The sequence below is a fragment of the Prosopis cineraria genome, unplaced genomic scaffold (genome assembly GCF_029017545.1).
Source record: "Prosopis cineraria cultivar Desert tree isolate PC_DT_omini unplaced genomic scaffold, ASM2901754v1 PC1, whole genome shotgun sequence".
In the NCBI taxonomy this organism is placed as follows: Eukaryota; Viridiplantae; Streptophyta; class Magnoliopsida; order Fabales; family Fabaceae; genus Prosopis; species Prosopis cineraria.
This window is the reverse complement of record NW_026555332.1, coordinates 38889366-38912854: the sequence shown is the minus strand read 5'-3', so window position 1 is coordinate 38912854 and position 23489 is coordinate 38889366. Positions and strand designations below refer to the sequence as shown.

The window sequence follows — 23489 nt, the reverse complement described above, 5'->3', positions numbered from 1 at the left end:
ATAGGGCTTCGTCCGTGTGACTATACTATCAAAGCTCACTAATTATGAGGTGTAACCCAACCAAAGATCACATGACTCACTCTTAGACCACGGCTTCCCCCACTCTCAAATCTGTAGGGTGTCTTATATCTTAAGCTATTCTCTTTGTTAAACTGGTGGAGAAAGTTAGGTTCTAGTCCCTTGATAAACTATAGGACAGTCCCACAACAAACTGTGAAATAAGGATATCCTCGTGCATCGAAGGGCAGCCTAAATACCATATATATTTTTCTCTACTCCCAGTCCTTAGGTGAACTCCTGTACACTGATCATGTTATAAACGATGCTCACTTATTTTCACTTTTCATTTATTTGTTATCAATGTCAACACGTTGGGCTCATGACTGAGCATTACCTACGTGAGCATCAATTCTTATTTTCACTTATATCATATAAAACCTATCATTTTCAATCTCCTATATTCATTATATCACTCTCATTGTTAATCACTCATCCTAAACCACATTATAAAATTGCCAATCATTTCACAAGCATTTTACACATGTTTCATACATGTAAAAGCAATCATATAGTTACCATTTTCATTGCATGTTATCACAATTTACATATTTAACACATAATTCACCTCATATTATAATTAATAAATAACTACATAAAATAAAGTTCTCTATATTACCTCAAACCTTTAAGAGGTCAAAAGTTTACCCTTCAATATAATATTTTCCAAGCTTAAATTTCCAAACCAAATTGATGTCCAAGAGCTTAATTTACAATTAATCAAGTTGGATTTCATCAACAATGTTAGTCACACACAACTCTCAACTCACTTTTCATTTTTAACTCACTCAATGGCCACATTACTCACATTTGGGCCTATTCATTAGGTTTATTAACTATCTTTAGTTTTCAATAACATTAATAAGCCATTAAACTTCCATTAATGGCATCACACTTCTCCAACAACCCACATTAATGAAATTTTTAGATATTTATGAAAACCAACCACCCAAGACATAAAAATTCATTATACCTAGATTTAGATACTTTAATATACTCTCATTAACTCCATTTGAGTTAATAGATTAGGACTCATAACTTATATGGATCGAAAATCATTTTTCACTATCAAACCCTAACCATAAACTTCATAATGTGGAAGAAAATAGGAGATTGAGAGGCATGATACTTATCTTAGGTGTTTGTAGCTTCCAAAACACTCACAATGTCATCCAAGAACAAACCCTAGTAGAGCTTGACACATCTCTTCATTTTCTCCTTTTTCTCCTTGCTATTTTTGTCTCAATTTGCGATTGATAAACTGTAAAAAATAACTATACACCATAGTGAATGTGCAATGTGCCATGGTGTATGGCACATGGAGGTTCCTATTCTCACATCTTGAGTGTTTGTGCACCGTGGCGGATGTACTTCACGTCGTGGTGTTTGGCATAGCAACACTAACCCTTCATTTTCTTCTCCTTTCGATACCCTAGCGGCTTGACTTGATGTCGAACCCACTATTTGAGCTAAAACACAAACAATATGGTCATTAGACCTCCCTAGCCACATACCACGTTAGTTCACTTAATATCCTAATTAGGTTTAGTCAATCAGGGGATAAAAATTTGAGATGTTACACATAGTCGTACTTTTTAACAAATAAGTTAGATTTTTTCACTTTTTATTTCTTATTATTTTTAATTTCTATATATATATATATATTTCTCACATTCATTCCATATTTCCTTTTTAGAATTGTGGTGTTGTATCACACTACGACTGACAAGAGTGTGTCCTTCAAGATGAGGGCATTTGACTCTTTAGAGAAATCGGTTATTGTTAATGTATTCATTTAATTGGCTAAATTTTTAATTAAGAAACCATGCCACATTTTAAAATTTAATTGATATGTGTTTTTTTTACAGTGTCCACTTCAACCAGATCAGAGTAATGACTGTGGTTATTGCTTAATGAAGTTCATGGAGGACATTATCACCCATACCCTTATCACATTATCTAACAAAGTATATATATATTAAATTTAATTACACTTCAATTATAAATTTTAAAAAATTTTAATTAGCTACCAATCAACTTAAAATTGTTGTGACTATTTGCTTACAATACTTCGAAGATGTCTACTGCATTCGTTATACAGCTGCACGTGTAGAAGAAATCCTTAAAGAGGTGGCCCAATGTGTGTTCAATATGTGGGTAGTGAAAGTGGTTAGGTCGGCACAATAGTTAGTTAGACACACACACACACACACACACATTTTACACATTATATTTTTATGGCCTAGGTCACTTAGTTTTAAAACTTTAATTTGCAAATTAGTTGAGTATAGATTTTTTTAGGTTTTAAAGCTAAAAGTATAAAAATTTTAATGTTACCTAGATGATAATTATTATTAGAAACATTTATTGTATTATTTCTAGTTGCTAGCTGACTGTTTTATTTTGTATCTGTGTATCTTTATGCAAGGCCGCTCCTATTTAAAAAAAATGCCACAAATACTTATAACTATCAAGTATTCCCTTAATATACTTGTTTAGATATCTAAAATTTTATTCATATACTTGACAGTTTTTAACCATTAAGTAAGGTTGCCTTAATATATATTGCATCCTTACGTGATGGTTAAAAATTGTCAAATATTGAAAAAAAAAAAATAAGTGTTAAATATGGGGCTTTTTTGTGATAGTGCTTGTTTTAAACATTTTAAGAAGAGTTGGTTTTTTTTTCTTAACATTATAAAAAATGATATGTACTTTTATTTTTATTCTTGGCTTTAAATGGTAATACAGTTGTAATAAATACCTTCACACTGATCAAAGAAGGGCAAAATTTAAAAAAAAATAGTTTAGTTATTATAAAATATTATATATTTTGAATCAAAAATATTTCTAAAATGCGTCCCACAAATCGGGTCGGCGGGAGTACTTAACTCTGCCAATCCATTTGTTGACATGTACTTAATCTCATTTTTGTTTCTCACACTCTGTTTAAACCAAATATAAAAGGAAAGCTATTTTCTTTTCATCTTTTATTTTTAATCCTATCTAGTCAATTTGTTTAATAAAGTGGTTAATAGAGTTACAATGAAAGGTGTTGAGAGAGAGAGAGAAAACAAAGAAATTAAAATTATAGGGACTAATTAATGTTGCATAGGGATCAAATTAAAAGAACTGAAAATAAATAAATAAAACTGTAGAAATGAAAAATAAAACACAAAATCAAAGTATAAGGATTTGCTGATGTATTTTCTCTTTTATAAAAATATATAATTGAAATTATGGGCAAAAATCATGTAATTTTGTGAATTTAAATTGTAAAAAACGTATTAAAAGTAATTTACCTCGTTTTATTTGTCATTTTCGACATTAACTTTAAATTTGAGACAATTGGTATCTTGAAACAATGTTTTGGAGAGGTCATTATCCCCATCAACCAAAACTATCATGTGCCTGACTTGCAGACAAGAACTATCTTGCTTCTTACTTTAAAATAATAACGATATCAATTTAACAAAATGAAGAGAGGATCTAACATCTGAGCCGCAATAACAACTTCAAGATGAATTCTGATATGATTAATTAACATTTTCTGCAAGTGTTATGTGTTTCAGATCTGACTTTTCTTTCTGTGGACATTAACATTTTATTGAAGTGTCATGTAGAAGAGATGAAATGGGCAAGAAAAAGTTTTTAAGAAGAAGGAATCTTAATTATATTAGATTAGAACAGTATCATAGGGGGAAAATAGAGTTGAGCCCACACAGTTTTTGTTTTACTCTAGACCATAAACAGATGTCAATGAATTTAGGTATTAGTGGGGCTTACGTTGAATTATTGACCGGCCTAGCTCTATCTATTTCTTAATTCAATAAAAATAATAAACGCAGAGATTGATGAGAAAAAGTAAATAATCTCTCTTTTAGAGAAAAAATTTCATTTTTGGGCGGTGATATTAAAATAAAAGTATTAATATCAATATTTAACATTTAATATTATTTTACATGACAATCTAATTGAGTTATACTGAGCACTATGACGCTTAATTGTGAATAGCTCTTACAAAAATGTTTTTTGTATTTATACTTACTCGAACCCAAAATTTTTAGGTAGACGATTGTAACTCCTTTTATTAAGAATAATGCCCACTAGATTAGCATTAAAGATTTAACCTAATTAGATCATCTATGCCAACTAACTTTAATAGTTAGTAGACCGAAATATTATAAAAAAATCTAAAAAATAATATAAAAGCACTCACAAAATTGTAAAAAAGTGCCCCATAAAAAAAATTAATATTGATTAAATTTTTAAAATATAGTTAGTCAAAATTGTATTTTAGCATTTTACATTAGTAAAAGATAACATTTATATTATTTTATTTATATGTAACTTAAAGGACTTAATTAAATTAACTTTTTATTGGATACTTATATATAATTTTATGAGTTTTTTTAGATCTTTTTTGTAATTTTTTATGAGGTTAATGCCCAATTTTGTCCCTAAACTTATTTTTATAAGTACGGGGTACCTTATACTCTTAAGTGGGATAATTTTGCCCCTGAATTATTTTTCTCAAGGAGCAAAAAACCCTTTCATTAATGAATTGTTAACTCTGCCGTTATATACTAATGTGGCATGTGCGTGGGGCTCACGCACAATGATATGTAAGACTTTAACTATATTTTTTTGTGCTAATTTACCTTTGAATTCTTTTTTAGGAGCACTAAACACCTTAAAGTTTTTTTTTAGAAACACTGGGCACCCTAAAGTCTTATTAAAATAAAATGTCAAAATAATGTGAAAATATTAAGTATTTTAATATTTAATAATTTAAATATTATTATTTAAAACATTACATGATCCAATTTAATATTTTAAATATTTTGTAATTTTGTATTAAAAATGAAGGGAATGAACTTTCAAATTAATGAAGAGATTTTTTTCTCTCATCTCTCCATTTTTTTCATGTTAAGTAATTTTTTTGTAGCACATTAATAAAATAACCGATATATTTCAAATGAACATTTCTTTGTCATTTTGTTGGTCCTTATTGTCATATTTTTTTTATTTTACTCCTAACACTACAACATACAGGGAGCATTAAATTTAGGTAGTGCGATACTTTGGAGGAAAATTGTTGCTTGACCAAAAAAAATTAAAAAATTTAACCAATATTAAAAATACTTTGGGTACTATCTCGAAAAAAAGATTGAAGGTTGATACATAAAAATAAAAAGTCATTTATGAATTTATAAAGTGTTAGTTTGAGTTGTTAATATTTAAAAATAATTTATAAACTTTGAATGAATATTTATAAATAATAATATTTAAATTATTAAATATGAAAATTTTAATATTTTAGCAATATTTATTAAATTTTATTTTAATAAGACTTTAAGATACACAGTACTCTTAGAAAAAAATTTTAAAGGGCTTAGCGCTCCTAAAAAAAGTTTAAGGACAAATTAAAATTAAATGATATAGTCAAAGTCTTACATATTATTGTGTGTGGGTCTTATGCACATGTCATGTTAGCATATAATAACAAAGTTAATGATTCATTAATAAAAAAAATTTTTGCTCCTCAAAAAATAATGCAAATATAAAATTATCCTACTTAAAAGTTAGAATGTCTAGTACTTTTAAAAAATAAATATAAAAATAAAATTGGAATTTAATTTTTTTTATGAGATACTTATGTGCAATTTTTTGATTTTTTTTACAATTTTTTATAGGTATTTTTTTATTGAAATATAATTGAGTACTATTAAATATGAGCACCGTTTAGATACTGATTTAATAGCCTTTTTCACTAAACCAACCTCATGTTGACCATACATGGTTTATTTATTGCCGGCTAGATGCCGGTGACATGAGAAACAATAGTACTACAAGTTTACAAGACGCACGTTTAACCATATTAAGTATGAGCGGCACAGCTTCCAATTGACCCTTGTCATCATCCATTAAGGTACAGCTCTGAGCTCTGTAATGTGCCCGTGAGAAAGCAGATGATGAGCTGACTCTACCCTGAATCGCCGGAATGTGATGCTACTTTAAATCAAACTATGATCTGTCTGCATTTAAATTTCATGTCACGCAACTTTTGGCTCAGTGCCGAAGCTTTAATCTCATTGGACCTTCTTAAACAATCATGAACCTGTTAATGTGCTTAATCAAGCATCATAGCTCCTGGCCTAAAAAAATTAAGCATCATATTCATATCCTAGCTTTTCCAAAGTTAGAGAAGCCCACTGTGTTCTCTAATTAATTAATTTAATTAAAAACAAAACTAGTTTCTTTCTGCATCGTCAAACAGAAAGAAATTAAAATTCGTCCTTTTCTATGATCAGTATGATTGCTACCTTTGAGCCACTAATTCAAACTAATTTGGTATATATCACGGAACCAATTAATTAATGATCTAAGGAAAAAAAAACTGTGATTGTCTAAGAACCTTTGAGATACCAGAAACAGAATGCACTCACCTAATGGCTTAATTATTGTCCTGATGACAAATCAAGCGTTGTCGAGGACAACTTAATCACAGCTTTCATAAATTATTGAAGCTATTAAGGATTAATAGTAGTATTAGTAGTAGTACAGTTCAGCATTAACTGGATTGATGAATCATCATGTGACTCTTACTATATGTTGAATTCCTCTGTTAAAAACCTGCGTGTCCACTAATATCTGATTATGTATGTCTAAATATCTAATCCTTTTCTTAACCGTGTGAGTTATACCAAAGCAAGAAGAGGAAAAAGGAGAATATACTTAGCGTTCAAATTCTGAATTTGCATTTTGCAGGCAATCACGCCATTGATGGTTTAACTTTTTAACCAGTGCTTTAATTGCTTCATGAAGCCAATCAACAACCACTTCGAGAATCAAGTTCAGTCTGAGGCAGAACATTTAATATAAACAAAATTTTAATGAATCAAGGAAGGGCTGTTTTATTTCGTCTATCTTTCTACCTCGCTTCCCAAATTGTTCTTTTGTCCCCAATAACGCTAACATGTGGTCCAATCTTCATTACGAATCAATGCGTCTCACTGTGACTCCAGTAATGTGAGAGAGAACAGGAACAAGCCGACGACAACACCAAGCTAAGGTCCATGAATTTACTGTGCTGTCTTGTTTTGTTCTTTTGCCTTCGTGCTTTACCCTTTTTTACAGCTTCAATTCCAAGGTTATTTTATGCATTTATCCCCATCACGTTTCGAAGATTCGTAAGCTTGAAACTTGAAACTTGAAACTTGAAACTTGAAACTCTTAAGAAGCCATGTATTTTGGTGAAAACCCAAAAACATTTTCGTTGGGAACCACGCCATCATATGGTTCAAGGGTCATTAACACAACAGGTAGTAAGCTCAGATCATGTCATTACTTTTATTTAAACCAAGAATGGAGATCTCTCAAAGGTCACTGGCTTTCATTTTTTAATTCTGCCGATTTTTCCAGTTGGTGTATCATGTATGTACCCATGACGGTCGAATTAAAACCCAACAGTCCAATACCCAGTAGAATGTGACACGAGAAAAATGATCCCTCGGGCCAAAAACACGATCTTGATCGATTTTTTAATGTTAATTGGGGGGATAAACAATGTTTTCTGGCTGAAGAATGCAAACGCAATGAACCTCAATGCTAGTGCTTTAAATATGATGATAAAAGCGAAAAAGGATGCTTGACGAGGAAGTCATTCCTTGTTGAGCGGAATTCAGGGAGGTGGTAAATTAAATGATGGCTATAATCCCAATACACTCATGTGGTTTATGACCTTGTGAATCGTGATTTCTCTGTGGGACCCTTTGAAATGGAGTCCTGAAATCTGACTTTTTTGTGTGGTGTTGTTTTTTTATTAATTTTGTTTTTATAATATTTCGTCCGTCCATGGCACTGTCATCCATTAAGGTGTTTTTCCTAATTTAACCTCGTGACACTGTGCGCCGAGGAGGGTGGGAGTGTGGAGGGAAAGCAAGTGACTTTCGACTTTTCTTGTGATGAGAAGCGTCGGATTGATAGCTTAAGAGGCACAAAAAGAAGCAAAAGATAGTCACAGATTCCAGAGCCTCTCAGGCTGCTATGCCTACAATTCCAGCAACAAGACAAATCATAGCCCACCTAACCTCTCAAACAAAGCCAACCCCACGATTAAAATTTTCAATTCTTTTCCTCTCTGCTTCTTACTTCTTCCATCTTCTCTCTGCAACAGACTTGAATCTCTCCATTCTCTCTGTTTCTCTTGTGAATCATCATGCCTGTTGTTTCAGACGCTTCGGCAACTGCAGAACAGATAAAATGGAGAAGACCAAGGAGTCATTTTGGTCACCTCATTCAAGAAGCAGATCCGAACCCTGCAATCCCTTCGATAATCCAGTCCACTCGCTGCAAATCAACCATTTCGTCTCTTCTTCTCTCTACTTTCTCTAACAACGCGTCGAATGAAAGTATACAGGGCAACGGCATCAACATCGGCGGCAGTGGTAGTGGCCGTGGCAAGAAGAAGAACAACTTCTCGGCCGCTGCAACCTTCAGGGGACTCGGATGCTCGGCCGGTGCGTCGCAGCAGGTTTCGGTTCCGGCGGTGATTCGGACGTCGGCGGACTGGCAAGGGAAGAAGGCTAGGAAGAAGAAGCACAAAAGAAATAGCGCCAAGACCTGTCCTGGGGTTCTTGATGGTTCTGGTTCTGCTAACTGCGTTGATTTTCAAGACGTCTGGTGTGGTCCCGGCCTTGGGTTCTCAGCAGATGCTGCCGCCTCTGTTGATTGCGTCGTCGCGAGGAGGAATGTTTCTGCGAGAGGGAAGATTGATGTGGAGAGGATGACTCACAGAGAGGTATTCTTGTTTCTTAGTTTCTACATGATGATTCATCATCCTTCCTCTGTTTCTTCTTCACTCTTCTTTAACCTAATCTTACAATGTTCTTTAACTCTGTTTTTTGTGATTGTGTAATGTTCACCTTCTAAGTTCCTAATGGGAAATGTATTATCTTGTCAGCATTAGGACTTGATAAGTTCTTCCTTCTGGTCTATCTGTTTCTTTCTTCATCATTCATCAAGATGACGAAGGATCGGTCTTCTTCTTCCTCTTCCAACTTCATCGTTTGATGCCTTTCTTTTTTTTTTCCCCAGTAACTAGCATAACCATCCCTCATTTACGCAATATAAAAATTTTTAACTTTTTGTTTAGATTTCAAATATGAACATGATAACGGAGACCCCATTCCTATCATGTCTTGGCCTTTGTTTTTCACTTTCTTCATTACACAACAGGATAAGGGGGATTGGTTTTCTTTCTGTGAATTTTAATGTGCTGTGCGACTTTTTTTTTTAATAAAAACAAAACAGAATCTGGCATCTCCATCTTTTATTTACCGAGCATAAAATTTTAGGTCAAATTATTTTTTATTTTTCAAATATAATGAAAGTCGTCAAGTTGATCCCAAAAAAAAAAAAGTCGACAAGTTTGAAAAACGATTCCTTGGACGGGCTTGTATTATAAGGCTTGGTCAACTACGGCCGCTGATGATAATATTCTCAGCCTAATGACGTATTAGTAGTACCAACCGGCGGATCCAGCCGCGTACACGCATTTACTTTCTTTTCTAGTTAAGGACGCCAGACGAAAACTTTTAAGTACTTTGGAACGGCCCGGGAAATAGGATTATTATAAGGTTTTTATTGTGTGAATGAAGAAGAGAAATATTGAGTTGTTGATAGATGTTTAAAGGATTAGCTGATATTTTGATTTCATGTGTGGTATTGTATATCCTGTTTTGGATTGGGAGATTTCTTCAGGGCCTGATGATGGTTCATAAATGTTGTCAGCGTGTATCCTATCTTGGAAGACGAACAGTGAACCCAGAAACCATCTCGTTTCTGGATAATGATCCTGATATCTTCCCAACGCGCCCTCCTGCTCCTGATTCCTATGGAACTTCAAGATATTATCGTCCTGTTCGACATCCTTCGTCTGAAGGTTTTGCTGAGGTTGGTTCAGGCTTTTTGCATTCTTCATCTTATATTGTTTATCAGATTCTCCTCCCCTTCTTTGAGGAAATAAAAGTTGAAAATTCTGAATTTGGATTTGATTACTGGAATATGTCTTTCATAATCTGACTTACTACTACCTGGAATGTGCCTGTTATGATTTTGGTCGGAAATATACTTCAACATGCCTTGTTATTTCTATTGTAGAGAAGGATGAATTCGTGTATGATTTGCATGTATGCATGTTGCCCAGCTAGAAAGGGTAACATGAATGTGTTAGGCTGCATTTTTTTTTTTTACCTGAAATGAAATGGACAGTACCACAAGGATGATGAAAGCTTAAAAGTGCCAATTATCCTACATTAGATGGTAAACGGCACCGAGGTCTGGTTTTCAGGTAGTAGACGTGACTTTATGGACTTTGGTTTTTAAAAGGCAATGATCTGTTGGAGAAGGCGTTCTCTGCATATGCACATAGGTTGATGGGATGATATTGGTGGAAGGGAGGTTAAGCAATAGCTCTTAGAGCTATGTGATTGAATGATTTGAAGGTTTTGGTTCATCTCATTGAGAGGTTGACAGCTTAGTTCATCAATCATTATGTTGGCATTCAGCTCTTACTAGAACTGATATACATTGAATTGGAGTTTGCTTTTCTGGTTGATGAGTCAGGACATGTTGATGTACATAAAGTAACTGTACAATCTACTTCATGCCATTGAGAAACACGGTCGGAATAAGCCTGGAATAAAGAATGAAGCTTGCCGATTGACTTAAAACTTGATGAGTTTGAAATCAGTTTAGTACTGTAGGCCAAGTATGATGTGTTTGTGTGCGAATTTGTGGCGATCTGGTTGCAGATTTTTCTGTGAATATTTGGCCTCTAAGATTAGTGGAGTCAAAAAGACCAGTTGATTTGACCCTTTATATTACGAAGGCTATGGTATTTTACTATTTTTAGACTTGGCTCCCATGTAATTTGCAAGACTAAAATCTCTTATGCATACAACCTCTATGGTTCTACCTCAGTATTCAATCCCAAATTAGAATGAACCAATTTTGCATTTTGATGTAGTAGGGCTGGACTTGGACAACCGAAATTTGTTGAAAGCAAAACAATTTGGAGTTTATTAACCGTGTTCTAAAAGATTAACAAGAAACAATACACAGGAGGGCACCTTTTGTTTTGTTAAATTATAGTTACCATTTTCACTATTTTTGGATAATTATGAATGGGTCAGTTTCCCGTGATATGCTTGATCACAACAACTCAAGTTAATGCATAATCTCTAACATGAGGAGCAGATTTTAGTCAGTTGAATGGAACCTAAATATTTAATCATGGACATAGCATGAAGAGCAATATCCGTTATATGCTTAATGCTTCCATGACAATGGGTGTCTTATGTTAGGTTTATTGCTAATTTGTTATGTATTTCTTAACCGTTTCTGATTTATAGCTAGATTTTGTTCCATCTCTGTTTTTTTAGTCTTTATCAACATGTCTGATCCTTTATATGTGTTTTTGTAATTATTGCTGGATCTGTTTAGATAATGATGCTTCAAGGAGGTCTGCTAATGGGGGGGATAATAGATTCACATGACCAATTTAGAGACTGGAGACTTGATGTTGATAACATGTCTTATGAGGTTGGCGCTCGCTGTCTCTCTCTCTCTCTCTCAATTTTTCAAGTGTAATAATATTTCTGCTAGCTGTTTGGGTGCCTGAATATCTTCGTCTTATGACTTATGTTCTGTCAAATGCTTTCTGGTTTCTGTGGCCTGCAGCAACTGCTTGAGCTTGAAGAGAAAATTGGTTATGTCAACACTGGTCTTAAAGAAGACGAGATAGGATGCCACATAAGGAAAGTTCAATATCCATTTTTGAGTGAATCATTGAAGCACCATATTAACAAAAAGTGCAGCATTTGTCAGGTGAGTTTGCAAAAAGCACTACAGCTTGAAGGGTTTGTCAGTGTCATACGTTGTGAACTGAAACGATATATATAATGAGATCTATATGGGTTGTGAACAGGAAGAATATGAAGGAGATGATGAGGTGGGGAAGCTAAACTGTGAACACAACTATCACTTTGAGTGCATAAGGCAATGGCTTGCACAGAAAAATTTCTGCCCAGTCTGTAAGCAAGAAGTTGTGGTTCGTCACTAGGAAACATGACCCTGATTCCCCCCCCCCCTTTTCCGCCTTTAAAGAAAAACAGCCATATATTCACCCTGAAGTTGGTGTATAGTTTTTCATATCTAATATAAGCAAGATTCCATTCTTTGCTTTCAATCTTCATTTCATCCCATCTTGAGTCTTTTGGTCTGCTTTGTGAGTTGGCATTATGTTATTTGTCAATGATGACTGGACTTACCAAAATTATGCGCCTTGCGTTGACTTGGTAATATTTGTTTATTGGATTGTGATTCTGGAAGTGGAGATGGTCATTGCAGGCTATACGTCATAATGAAATCACTAATCTCTCTCTCTCTCTCTCTCTCTCAGAATCTGCGACTGACGATTAAATAGATGGCTAGAACTCTCATCTGTTTTGTGAAAAAGAAAAAAGCATCTCTTCACCGTTCCCAGCGGTACAACTTTATTTCATGCTTTACCTTTGAAGATCAATAATGTCATGAAAGTCACGCACAAGAGCTCTAACACGAAAGTGACAGACGACTTGGTGGGGACCAAAACTTTTCTTGTATAACAGAATGAACTATTACCAATCTTTCACAAACATGATGAATTTTACCTTCGAAGAAAATCACAGCAAGACAAGGCAAATATATCTATGAAACATTCAAGCGTATTATTCATGCATATGACGTAACATACCGAAATGCTTAAACAACAATGATAAAAAGATAAAGCAAAAGACTTGAAAAGATAAATTTGTGTTTGGCATGAAAACATATAAAACAACGTTCAGACAAGCTTGCGAAGAAATATATATATATATATATACACACGTGTGCGCACGCGGACCAACATGTGTTTGTAAGTGCTTCATATTCAATGTCATTCACGTTCTCTTTACAACTTTATGGACAGTGTTGGGCTAATAATATATACAACGGAAAGTCTTTCTTTGCCTTGGATCATATATTATATAAAACACACACACACACAGGATCTCGAAGGGGTATCTTCTCTGCAAAGAACTGATCCTGTCATCTTTTTGAAGTATAGTTAAAAAAGAAAGAAAAGATGCGCATGTCATCTAAGAGGAGAAATGGGCTAATCCATGTCATGGTGAATGAGAAACTCTGTTAAACATGGATACACTTGATCTGCAACCTGCATTCAAACAGGGAAAAAGTGACACCAATAAGAAATTACTTCAAATGAAAAACTCAATTGGTCAGATTACATGCAATCCCTGTCTCATAAAAAAAGAAAAATCAAATATAATCTCACCTTACGACCCCCCACCAAGTCATAGTGGGCATAGTGTGGACCTCCGGGCTCACCAAAAACCTTATAGGTAATCAAGTCTTCAGGAACAAGCTTAGCCGTTTCTGTTTCATATATGTGATCACATCCGTCAAAAAACTAAAGTTAGGTACAGTTTTTATGTTTGACATATGTTCTTCGATAAAAACATAATATCTAAACAGCTTTTTTCAACTCCACATACCGTATACAGCTTCGGGAGGGCAGATTAGATCTTGGTCACCAGCGACTGCTAAGATAGGCACCTTGCTCTTTGGGAGATGTTCTTTGTAGAAGAAAGTACCACTCCTATCACATAAACCACCCTTCTCGAAAACTGATTTTAACTGTAAGAGAAGCTTAGAAGGTATTGTACCTTCCATTTCTATGATTCAGTCTTTTAAAAGTTGGGATATAGATTATGCAGGAGTATGTGTAGGCTGCAATGGCACTTACAGAAGTTGTTCAAAACAAGTTTTTGGAACAGCTTTTGATCCATTTCTTGAGCCGAAATCTGATAATTTAGCCATGATAAAGCATAAGGAGGATAGTTCGCGAGAGGATAAACGGCAGCAAGTATTGGCCCTACTGGAATAACAGGAATCTTTAATGCCTGAGCAGGCTCCGCCTGCAAATGAAGAACTGATTTACTTAATTTATTATAATGTTAAACTTAGAGAGACATCATTGGAGAAAACAAAAATGCATCATCACAGTTTCATTTATCACTTGCCAGTGGTAAAAGCAACTTGAGAGATGATCTTGACGGTGAATAGTCAAGTGACGATGCCAATGTAACAACTGATGCCAGCCCAGAATGCTTTCCAAGAAAACCTGAAATTGCAAACATCAAGAACTTCACTATTGTTTACATTCTTTGTAATAAGATTTTGAAACACAAAAATAACCAACATCCCTCAACACTTGAATCATTCTAATCACAGGCATTACACTGTTGAGTTTGAATATGAACACAGTTTCACCTGGGAAATAAATGGATTAGATGACAGTTATACAAGTGAATTGATTCACAAACTCAATGTTCTTAAGTACTTGTTAGGTCCAGAGTATTGTTTCTTCCAAGGCCAAATGGAAAACAGTTTTCCCAGTCTTTTTAAGCATCTTGGGCCCAAGATGACGCGTAAGGGCTTATGGCTGGGTTTGCAGCTACCGAAAGGTGCGAGATACAGCTGAGGTACAAGTCAGATCATGAACCATGCTGTGTAGACAAGCTTGCACGAAATGCAGAGAAAATTTAATTTTGATGGTTCTTTCACAGAAGCATGAAAGTAAATGAAAAGGCAATTCAGCAAAACTTACGACAACGTGAGAGAGTTGCATATAACAGGATACCCCCCATTGAGTGACCAATAGCGTGCACTTTTCCATCCTTCGGTTGGCATTTATTCCTTATATACTCCATCTAATGCGAACAGAAGTACAATATCAATGATAAACTTATGAAGCAATACTACTATAAATATATACTACAACTTGTTGGAATATATACATAATTATCATGAAGGAATGTCACCTCACCGCAGCAGGCACATCCTCTTCCAGGTAATGGTCGAAGTCCCAATCATTATTCGTAACCAGCTCAAGTTGTTCCTGAAATTCCTGCATGGAGGCTATAAGACGTTCTTGCAGCTCCAAAACCTGCGCTGGGAATAATGGCTGATCCCCTCCAGTAGTAGTCTGAAGCCGACGTTTCAAATCCCTGATTTGACTAGCAATAGTAGAATTTTGCCTCATTCCCCGCAAATCTGAGGGAACAAAGGATTTATTTTGTTAGTTTTATTTTAAACATAAAATCAGTAGATAGTAAGACGTAGAAGCTCTCCAGGGTATGACACCGACCCCCACTGATAACGTCTGAAAATTTATTGGATAATCTTGTAGAGACATCCATCATCTTCGGTGTTGGTTGTGGTTCCCCATATTTAGTTACCATCTCATATTCTGACTCTCTGATTTTCATGGAAGGAGTTTCTGAGACAAACGAAGCTCCAAGGTCGTTGTTATGTTCCCCTGAGTCACCTCCGCGCATGCTTAATCCAGAACCACGAACTTCAAGGGTCCATGTATCAAATCCTTGTGCAGACATGAACCGAGCAAATGAAGACTGAAAGCAAATATATTGGTTATACAAAAGATCTAATGATGAATTCATAATAAAGAAAAAGGTCGTCAAGTTTTGGCGTTTAAAAGGAAAGGGCTACCTCGGGGGAGAGATCATAGCCAATAGCATTGGTTGCAACGCCTGACAATAATAAAAGTGGGTGGTTCCTGGTAGGTGCCTGAAAATAAAGTTCTTTTTTTTTGCATTACTTTCAAACGAAAGCATCACGAATTTCGGTTTTCTCTGATGAATTATCGAAAGAGAGCTGAATGAAGCAACTTTCAAACAAATAATGGAATTCTAAGATCCCCAGGAACACACAAAGTTGAATAATCCAAGTGTCAGATTGAAATTACAAAACGGAGAAGGTGATACAGAGAACCTGGGGAGAAGGCAGGTAGCGCCAGAGAGAGAGCTTCCAATCGGAGTCGGAAACAGGGACATAGTGAAGCTCGTCGGCGGTGCATGACGACCGCCGCTTATCGTTTTTCCTCCCCTGAAGCCAATTCAGAAATGCCACAGGCCTCGCCCGGAACGGCACCGACACCCTCCGGAGGGCAAAACTCTCAGCCTCCAGATTGGGGTCAAGGTGGCAAAATCCATGGCTAATGCGGTTAAGAAGCATGATTTTTGGTGTTGGGGCAATGAAGCTTAAAATTCGTTGATTTTAGCCTTTGAAGAATAAGAAGTTAAAAACCCCCGCATGTTAGGATTAGTTTTGGATGGAGTCTAAAATTTCTGGATTTATACATGATTGCGATGCGATGCGAGGTTGGTCTGTGCGGGAAGTTATTTGAAGACGTTGAAACTTAAAAGAGTGGGGGAAGTGGGAAAATTCCTGTTATGAACACGTTTCTTTTTAACGAATTATCAATTTATCACTTTTATCACTACCTGTCTAGTCTAATTTAACTCTTTGTTTTTACGCGTTTCTTCACCATCGAAAGAGATTAGTCTTATTACACCAAAAAAAAAAAAAAAAGGAGAGAGAGATTAGTCTTCTATGAAGATTGAAGTGGGTCCTTTGATATTCATCGGATAAGAAGAAGATTAAAAATGGTTTTTTATTGTGAATACAAGAAATTGCGTGGCGTGGTGGAAAAGATGAATTGATATTTTTTTATATAACATTAATAATTTAATTATTTTTCATTAACCTAGTAATGTTACTAGTATAATGTGAAAATTCATGTCAACTTAGCAAGTTGAATCATTAAACAATTGTTCATTAATAAAATATTTTGTTCATGTTAATTTAACCACGATTCGAGTATAATTTTAATTATTAACCTTTAAGATAGTTAGTTGATTAGTTCAATCACCGTTTCAATTTTTATGTGTTAAATACTAATATTTTTTGTTTTAAAATTTAATTTGATTAATATATACTTTTAAATTATACAAAAAATGTCACGGAATGATATTTGCCCAATGCACGTCTCCATTGGAGAGATCCAACTTCGACTGTGATGGTGACGGGAAACAACCACTCAAGCCGTGCGTTTTCAAAGCCTTATCAAATACTGTTAAAAAATATAAGATATTTTTAATTAAATTTCACTCTTCAATAAAATAATTATTTATTTTTAAATTAATTTTATTTTTTTATATTTACTTTTATTAAACACTCTATAATAAATAAAAATATTTTAAAAAAATAATAATTATGTCCTAAAATACTAAAAATATCATATATTTTTTTAATAGAAAAAGTATATCTTTGCCTTCTAAACGTTTGCTCTGACCATAAATGGCCCCGTTATCCTATGCCAACGTCACTCTCCATTTGTTGAGAAAGGTCATGAATTCGAACGGAGCGTCAATACGTAGGGTGTGTCTCCCACTCTTGGCCTTCCCTTCTTCCATTTGGGGCCAGGCCAGAAGAATAAAGCTTTGATAAAATTTCAATTATTCTTTTTAAAATTTACATACAAATGTAACAAAATAACAAGCTATATTTTCTTTTGTATTACATACGTAGGAGGCATGCTCACCAATGAGAAACTCACAAATTACTTTTTGAAAAAAAAATTGCATACAAATATATGAAAAAAATCAGCTATATTTTCTTTCGTATTAAGTAGAAGACATGCTTCTTAGAGAGGTATTTGCAAGCTGCTGACTAAATTAATCTTGATCAAAAATATGAGATACCGTACTCGTGCAACAAAAATGGTTAGACCATCTCTTTGCAAAGATGCAGTATCTCTTGAATTGAAGCGTTTCAGAAATCTTTTGTCAAAAAATTTAAGCGCTTCAGCAAGAGTTGGGATTTTGGGCCAAGGGAGGCAGAGATGGTGGGTGTCTTTCTGTCAACGGCTCATATTTTCTTACAATTTGATAAATGGTTTTATACCCCCCAAAAAAAAAACAATAGAAAGATTTATTTCACAATCTAACCTTGAAATTTTCTCCTTCCAGACCAAAATATAAGATATTAATAATTAATTTATAATTTATTAAAAATATTAGTTGAAATTTTAATTTTTTAAAAAAATATACATCTTTTTTAATTTTACCCTTATTAAACCATTTATAAAAGTATTTTAATAATGATAATTAAAATTTCAATGCATTATTTTAAAAAAAAGTAATAGAAAAAGGAGAGATATAATTGAAAAAATAATTATAAAAGTTATCAAATATTTTATACTTTGAAATAAGTAAAACTTTTAAAAAATATTTTATATTATGGTCGAATAAGTTTATTGACTACTTTAATATCCTACGCGAGATGCTCATTTTAAATTATTCTTTGCTAGGAAATTCAGATTCTGCTGTAGACAGGACAAAACTGCAGAGAAAATCAAACTATTGAAGTTTTCTGAAATCTCGTGTTTTTGTTAGAGGAAGACAAATTGCCAAAGTGACTTTTCAACTCCACACAGGAACACACACAACACAAGTAACAATGCTGATGAGGAATTGTCACCGGAAAACAAATCTAACGGCAATAGCTTGCCTTATTGAAATGAATTTCTGTGATCCAGAAAAAAAAGACAAAGAAAAACTAGATTTGCAATGTATGATCTCACGCTGCATTCATTTTTCATATGGAGATAATAGTGGTCGAATGAGAAAAGAAAACTAAACACAAACTAATCCTTATGAAGATTCTGTAGGAACCTAAAGTATCTCCATTACTAAAGATTGAAAGCGATGTTCCAACCCCTAATGGCTATGTAGTTCTGTTTGGCTGCTGAATGCTCTCTGCAGGAAATTATTGCGTAGATGCATCTGAAAGTGCCGCCGCAGCCGCAGGGGTCATGGACTGGTATTGAGAAGGCAAAGGAATAGCTTGCTGCTGTTGCATGTAGTATGCTTGTTCTTGTGCAGGTCCACTATAATCATAACCATAATTAGTTGTTGAAACAGGAGGATGAGCAGCAGCAGAAGAGGAAGCAACTGCTATGGACTGTGGTTGATGATGGATCTGAGGCACACCCACAAACTGTTGTTGCTGATATTGCCCAGATGGCATTTGAACGAATGCCGGAGTGGGAGGCACAGGTGCTTTGTAAACAGTCTGAGCCACCTCAGGTATGGAAGCTGTGGCAGGCTTGGGGGGGTAAACAGGTGGAGTGCCAGCAACACTTTGGGGTATTAATGGCCTGCTTGAGGTTGTTATCACACTAGGGTCAGCCATATTGGGTTGCACTGCCATGTTGTATGGTTGAGCGTGTCCTACAGGCATTACATAAACTGGGTACTGCTGATTAATTGGATGAGGAATTTGCTGTTGTGAAGGTGTGGTATAAACTGGGTAGTATGGAGACATTGGAACCTGACCTGTAGCTGCAGGATGGGGGATATAATGGGTATTTGCATGAACAAATTGTTGCTGCTGCTGCTGCTGGATTTGCTGACTTTGATCCAACTGTGAGGGTAATGTGTAATTAGAATCCTGAACTCGTTCTCTTTGGTACCCAGGAATGTGATCTGATATTTCACTTTTATTGGGATGTGATAATGTTGGTGCTTTCTGATCTGCATATGCAGCTTGTACTTGGTCCTGATAGTAAACAGCCCTCGAGAAAGAGGTTGCAGACGCAACACTACTGTCACTGAGCACAAAAATCATTATTATTAAGAATAAATGTATACACTGAAGTTGATAAAAGGAAAGATGCAAAATAAAGCAGTACCTTGCCACTGAATCTGGAGAAGGCAAATTTAAACCACCACTGGTCCTTGGTTGCACAAGCTGCAAAGGCAAAGGAGGCTTCCGAAGCCCTGCTGGTACTGCTTGATCTGATCTTTCATCATCAGAGATGACCCGATTCATATTCTCACCAGTCACCAAAGCTGGTGATGCCATGGTCATAGGTGCAGGGATTGTAGGCATAGGAGCAGACAACATAGTCATAACATACCCTTCATCTTGCTTAATCCCATTAGCACCAAAGGTCATTTGTGCTAACTGCTCCTCAATCCCTGGTCTCTGTTCTTCCTGGAGCCTGCTGTTACCGGTTTCAACAACACGAACCCGAATTGGAGGCAGATTAGCCATTGAAGGGGATGAAGAAGAAGACCCACATGATGAACTGTTGTCCACCAGAGGCGAGTCAGGCAAGGAATGGACATCTGGCAAAATTTTGACCTGTTTGTTGTTATCAACCGGAAACTCTGCAGCCTGAGCCTCCAGATTGTTGCTAGAATCATTAGCTGGAACCTTATCAAGGTTCAGGACGCCGCCGCCAACAGTAGCAGAATCCGATGCCCCACGGATGAGAATCCCAGAGTTGTTGAGAGCGTCCACGAACCATGTCTCTGACTTGGCATCATCAATGAGTGAACCCATTGAAACTGTGGACTCTGGCTTAGAGAAAAACAGAAACAGCCTTAACCTTGTAGGCCTAGGAGGAGCAGCCGCCGTTAAACGCTCGTGTTCTTCGATCATGTTCTCTAAATCTTCGTCGGTGGAGACTGTTATGAGATTGTCAAGATCTTCATGGGGTAGTTGGTACTTGAGGGTGAAGGGTCGGCCATTCAGCAGGGTGCGAGAGAGCCTGCCACAGAGCTCCTTCAGGGAGGAATGCCGATCGACGACGACGATCCTGGTGTCGCCGCCGACATAGCAGAGAGTCTTGTCATGTGGACGTGGCATGATGTGGCCGCCATAACTGCACATCAAACGAAGCTTGGCTCCAGGAACAGGAGGGAGAGGCTCATCAACCCAGTTGTCAACAATGCGGGAGCGAGGAGAGTTCTCCACTGACTCAGGGAAGATCAACTGATTATTTACAGCGTTTGTTATGGTCGGAGCTGCAGAGGCCTGGAGGGGTGCCGTTGAAGGTGGTGCCGGCGGCTGCGGATCCATCAGAGACAGTGCCTCTGGTGTGGCCGGAATTCAATAAAAGAAAGAGAAACGGAGAGAACTGGTGGAAGCTGATACTCTCATAGTTGATGCTAATTCCATTCTGTGACTTTATAAGTGAAAAGTAATTCCAAATGGATACTCCCAATGGAACGCTGAGTAGGCCACAGCTTGTTATTCTCTTATGAATTTTTAAATTTTAAAAGATGGCTTTAATTTAATTTCCCTAAGTATTGAATGACAAGTTTCAAAGAGCAAAAAGCAGTTTTAAAACAGACCATAGATTACACACCATTGAAGTGGCGGAGAATCACTTCAAGGCTCAAGCTCAACCTTTGGCCTATATTTAGAGAAGCTCATTTCATTAATTTACGAAACAAAGTATGTAATTAGCAACGAATGCATTCGATATTTTAACTGATAAATCTTTCTGCAGATTTCTTGCAAAAGGATGGCCCTTGCCAGCACCTTATCAGTTAAGATATGAATGCTGAAGGAAGTCAACTCTATAACAGTAATGCTCGAAACGTGACATCTCACATGATATCACATTCATACTATTACGCAAATAATGGACAGATTACGTAACAGGGAGAAAAGAGTGACACTGGGTTACATTTTGACCAAAGTTTGCTTGCCATATTATCACTCCATCCGGACCAAGTTTAAGATTTATTTGAAAAATTTGTTTTAATCCTAAATATGAGATCTCAATATTCTTTGTGCCGCTTATTTAATATTTTTTTCAGATTGCACTAATTAATTACATAAATTTTCTAATATTTAAGATTGTAAAGGGTATAAGTTACTCTTTCTCTGTTTTTTCATGAAGAAGACATTACAACTATATCTTTAGCACGCGTTTGCTTCTAGCTTCATGAAAGTAAACATGATCATACCATATATTATTACAATATTTAATATAAGAACAAGTTAACAAATCTTGCACTTGTAAAAAATGTTAATTATATCTTTAAAATTGTAAAAAAAAAAGAATACTCCTTTTGATCCTTTTTATGAGTGTTTGTAACTACTTTACAAAAATTAAGATGAGATAGTTAGATTGTTGATATTGTATCAAAATAAAAGAAATTTCCTAACTTACTTTTAATAAATTCATAATCTTTGAAAGCATTTTCTCTCTCATGTTATTTTTTATTTTCTATTCATCAAAAAGTGTGTGAAAGGGTAAAATTAAAAGAAATTCATTAATGACTCACTTTTTAATACAAAGTTACTTATAAAAAAGACTACGAATTCTTTCTATAAGACAACTTATATATAGGTGACAGGAGAGAGCATATAACTTTTCAATTTTGAGTAATTAATGATCATAATAATTGTTGTTTATGAATTTAAATGACAATAAATAAAAAGGGGTTAAATTTAAAAAAACATCAATTACTCTGATTTTCCCTTATATTTAAGACCCATAAAAAAAAAATCAACTTGTGTTAAAAATTGAGCTAGTATCTTGCAGTGTGTAGTGTTGACATATTTGGGGTTTGGTTTAGCTTCAAAGTGGATTGGTAGAGATGGTCAAAGTTGTGATTTGTGAAGCGAATAGAGGAAAACAGAGGCACGTGGGCGATATATCGGCACTTGTGCAAGGCCTGTTAAGTTACAGCTTGAATTATTGAGTGGTTGTTTATTATGAAGTTTTGTTCCCTTCTCATTTATTTTAGAGTTTACACTAAATTTTTTTGGATCTTTTTGATCAATTTTATAAACATAAATAAAATATTCCAGGGACCTAGCTACTGTATTTCATTGTTGACGAGTTTTGTCCTGTGCGCGTAAAGGTGTAAAGCATAATGACTCAGACTACGCTCTTTCGAAATGATCAACAGAGAATAGGACGATTTGATCACTCATCGTAACTTAGAGCCACTTTATCTCTAGAAAAAAATAACAATTAAAGATTTTTATATAAAATTTATATTAATTAAAAATTAATTATTATCAAAATTCAAATAAATATTTATTAATTTAGATTAATTTTTTATTAACAAGCCTTCATTTAAGTTTTAATAATAATTAATTTTAAATTAATAACAGTTCATTCAATTTTATTTTTTATTTGAGTTTTGATAATAATTTATCTTTAACTGATCTAAATTTGATATAAGTCCTTAATTGCTATTTTCTTTTATATCTAACTCGGTTGGTATCTATATAGAGAGAGAGAGATTTATGGGCTATTTAAAACTATTTTTATTTTATTATTTTAAGAACTGGTGTTTTGTAAAATATGTTCTAAGAATAAAAAAATAATAAAAATAAATATTTTTTTCATTCTCTTTTATTTTTTAGAACGATAATCCTGAAATATTTAAAAGTTATTTTTATTTTTCTGTTCTCCAGAATAATATTTTATTTTTTTTATTGTCTAAAACACTTTTTAAAAATATATTACTAAATATATTTTTTTATTCTTTTATTTTGAAGAACAGAAAATTATTTTTAAAATAGGTTTCCAAATAGGCACTTATCTTATTTTTTTTGTTTTTTGCCAACCTTTATATAGAGACTTATTATATTATTATCCATAAGTAAGTAGTATTATTGATTGGGATTTAACCACTGTCAAGTTTGAA

At 34.7% G+C, this 23489-nt stretch overlaps 3 protein-coding genes across 3 annotated transcripts; 1 reads left to right on the top strand and 2 right to left on the bottom strand.

Moving 5' to 3' along the window:
- The first annotated feature begins 8048 nt into the window (after nt 1-8048).
- LOC129314435 (E3 ubiquitin-protein ligase MBR2-like) lies at nt 8049-12505 on the top strand. Its single transcript, XM_054957879.1, has 5 exons — nt 8049-8860; nt 9853-10014; nt 11566-11664; nt 11803-11949; nt 12050-12505. Exons 1-5 carry the CDS (start codon nt 8279-8281, stop codon nt 12182-12184), a joined length of 1125 nt encoding a protein of 374 aa, XP_054813854.1. The 5' UTR covers nt 8049-8278; the 3' UTR covers nt 12185-12505.
- Nucleotides 12506-13013: 508 nt separating this feature from the next.
- Nucleotides 13014-16345, bottom strand: LOC129314426 (uncharacterized). The gene is made up of 10 exons (XM_054957873.1): nt 15958-16345; nt 15676-15753; nt 15314-15578; nt 14993-15219; nt 14774-14876; nt 14187-14287; nt 13910-14081; nt 13659-13829; nt 13439-13539; nt 13014-13318 (listed from the first exon to the last, which is right to left on the bottom strand). Exons 1-10 carry the CDS (start codon nt 16198-16200, stop codon nt 13259-13261), a joined length of 1521 nt encoding a protein of 506 aa, XP_054813848.1. The 5' UTR covers nt 16201-16345; the 3' UTR covers nt 13014-13258.
- Nucleotides 16346-18389: 2044 nt separating this feature from the next.
- On the bottom strand, nt 18390-21243 carry LOC129310918 (uncharacterized). Its single transcript, XM_054952813.1, has 2 exons — nt 19721-21243; nt 18390-19639 (listed from the first exon to the last, which is right to left on the bottom strand). Exons 1-2 carry the CDS (start codon nt 20893-20895, stop codon nt 18796-18798), a joined length of 2019 nt encoding a protein of 672 aa, XP_054808788.1. The 5' UTR covers nt 20896-21243; the 3' UTR covers nt 18390-18795.
- Between the last annotated feature and the right edge of the window lie 2246 nt (nt 21244-23489).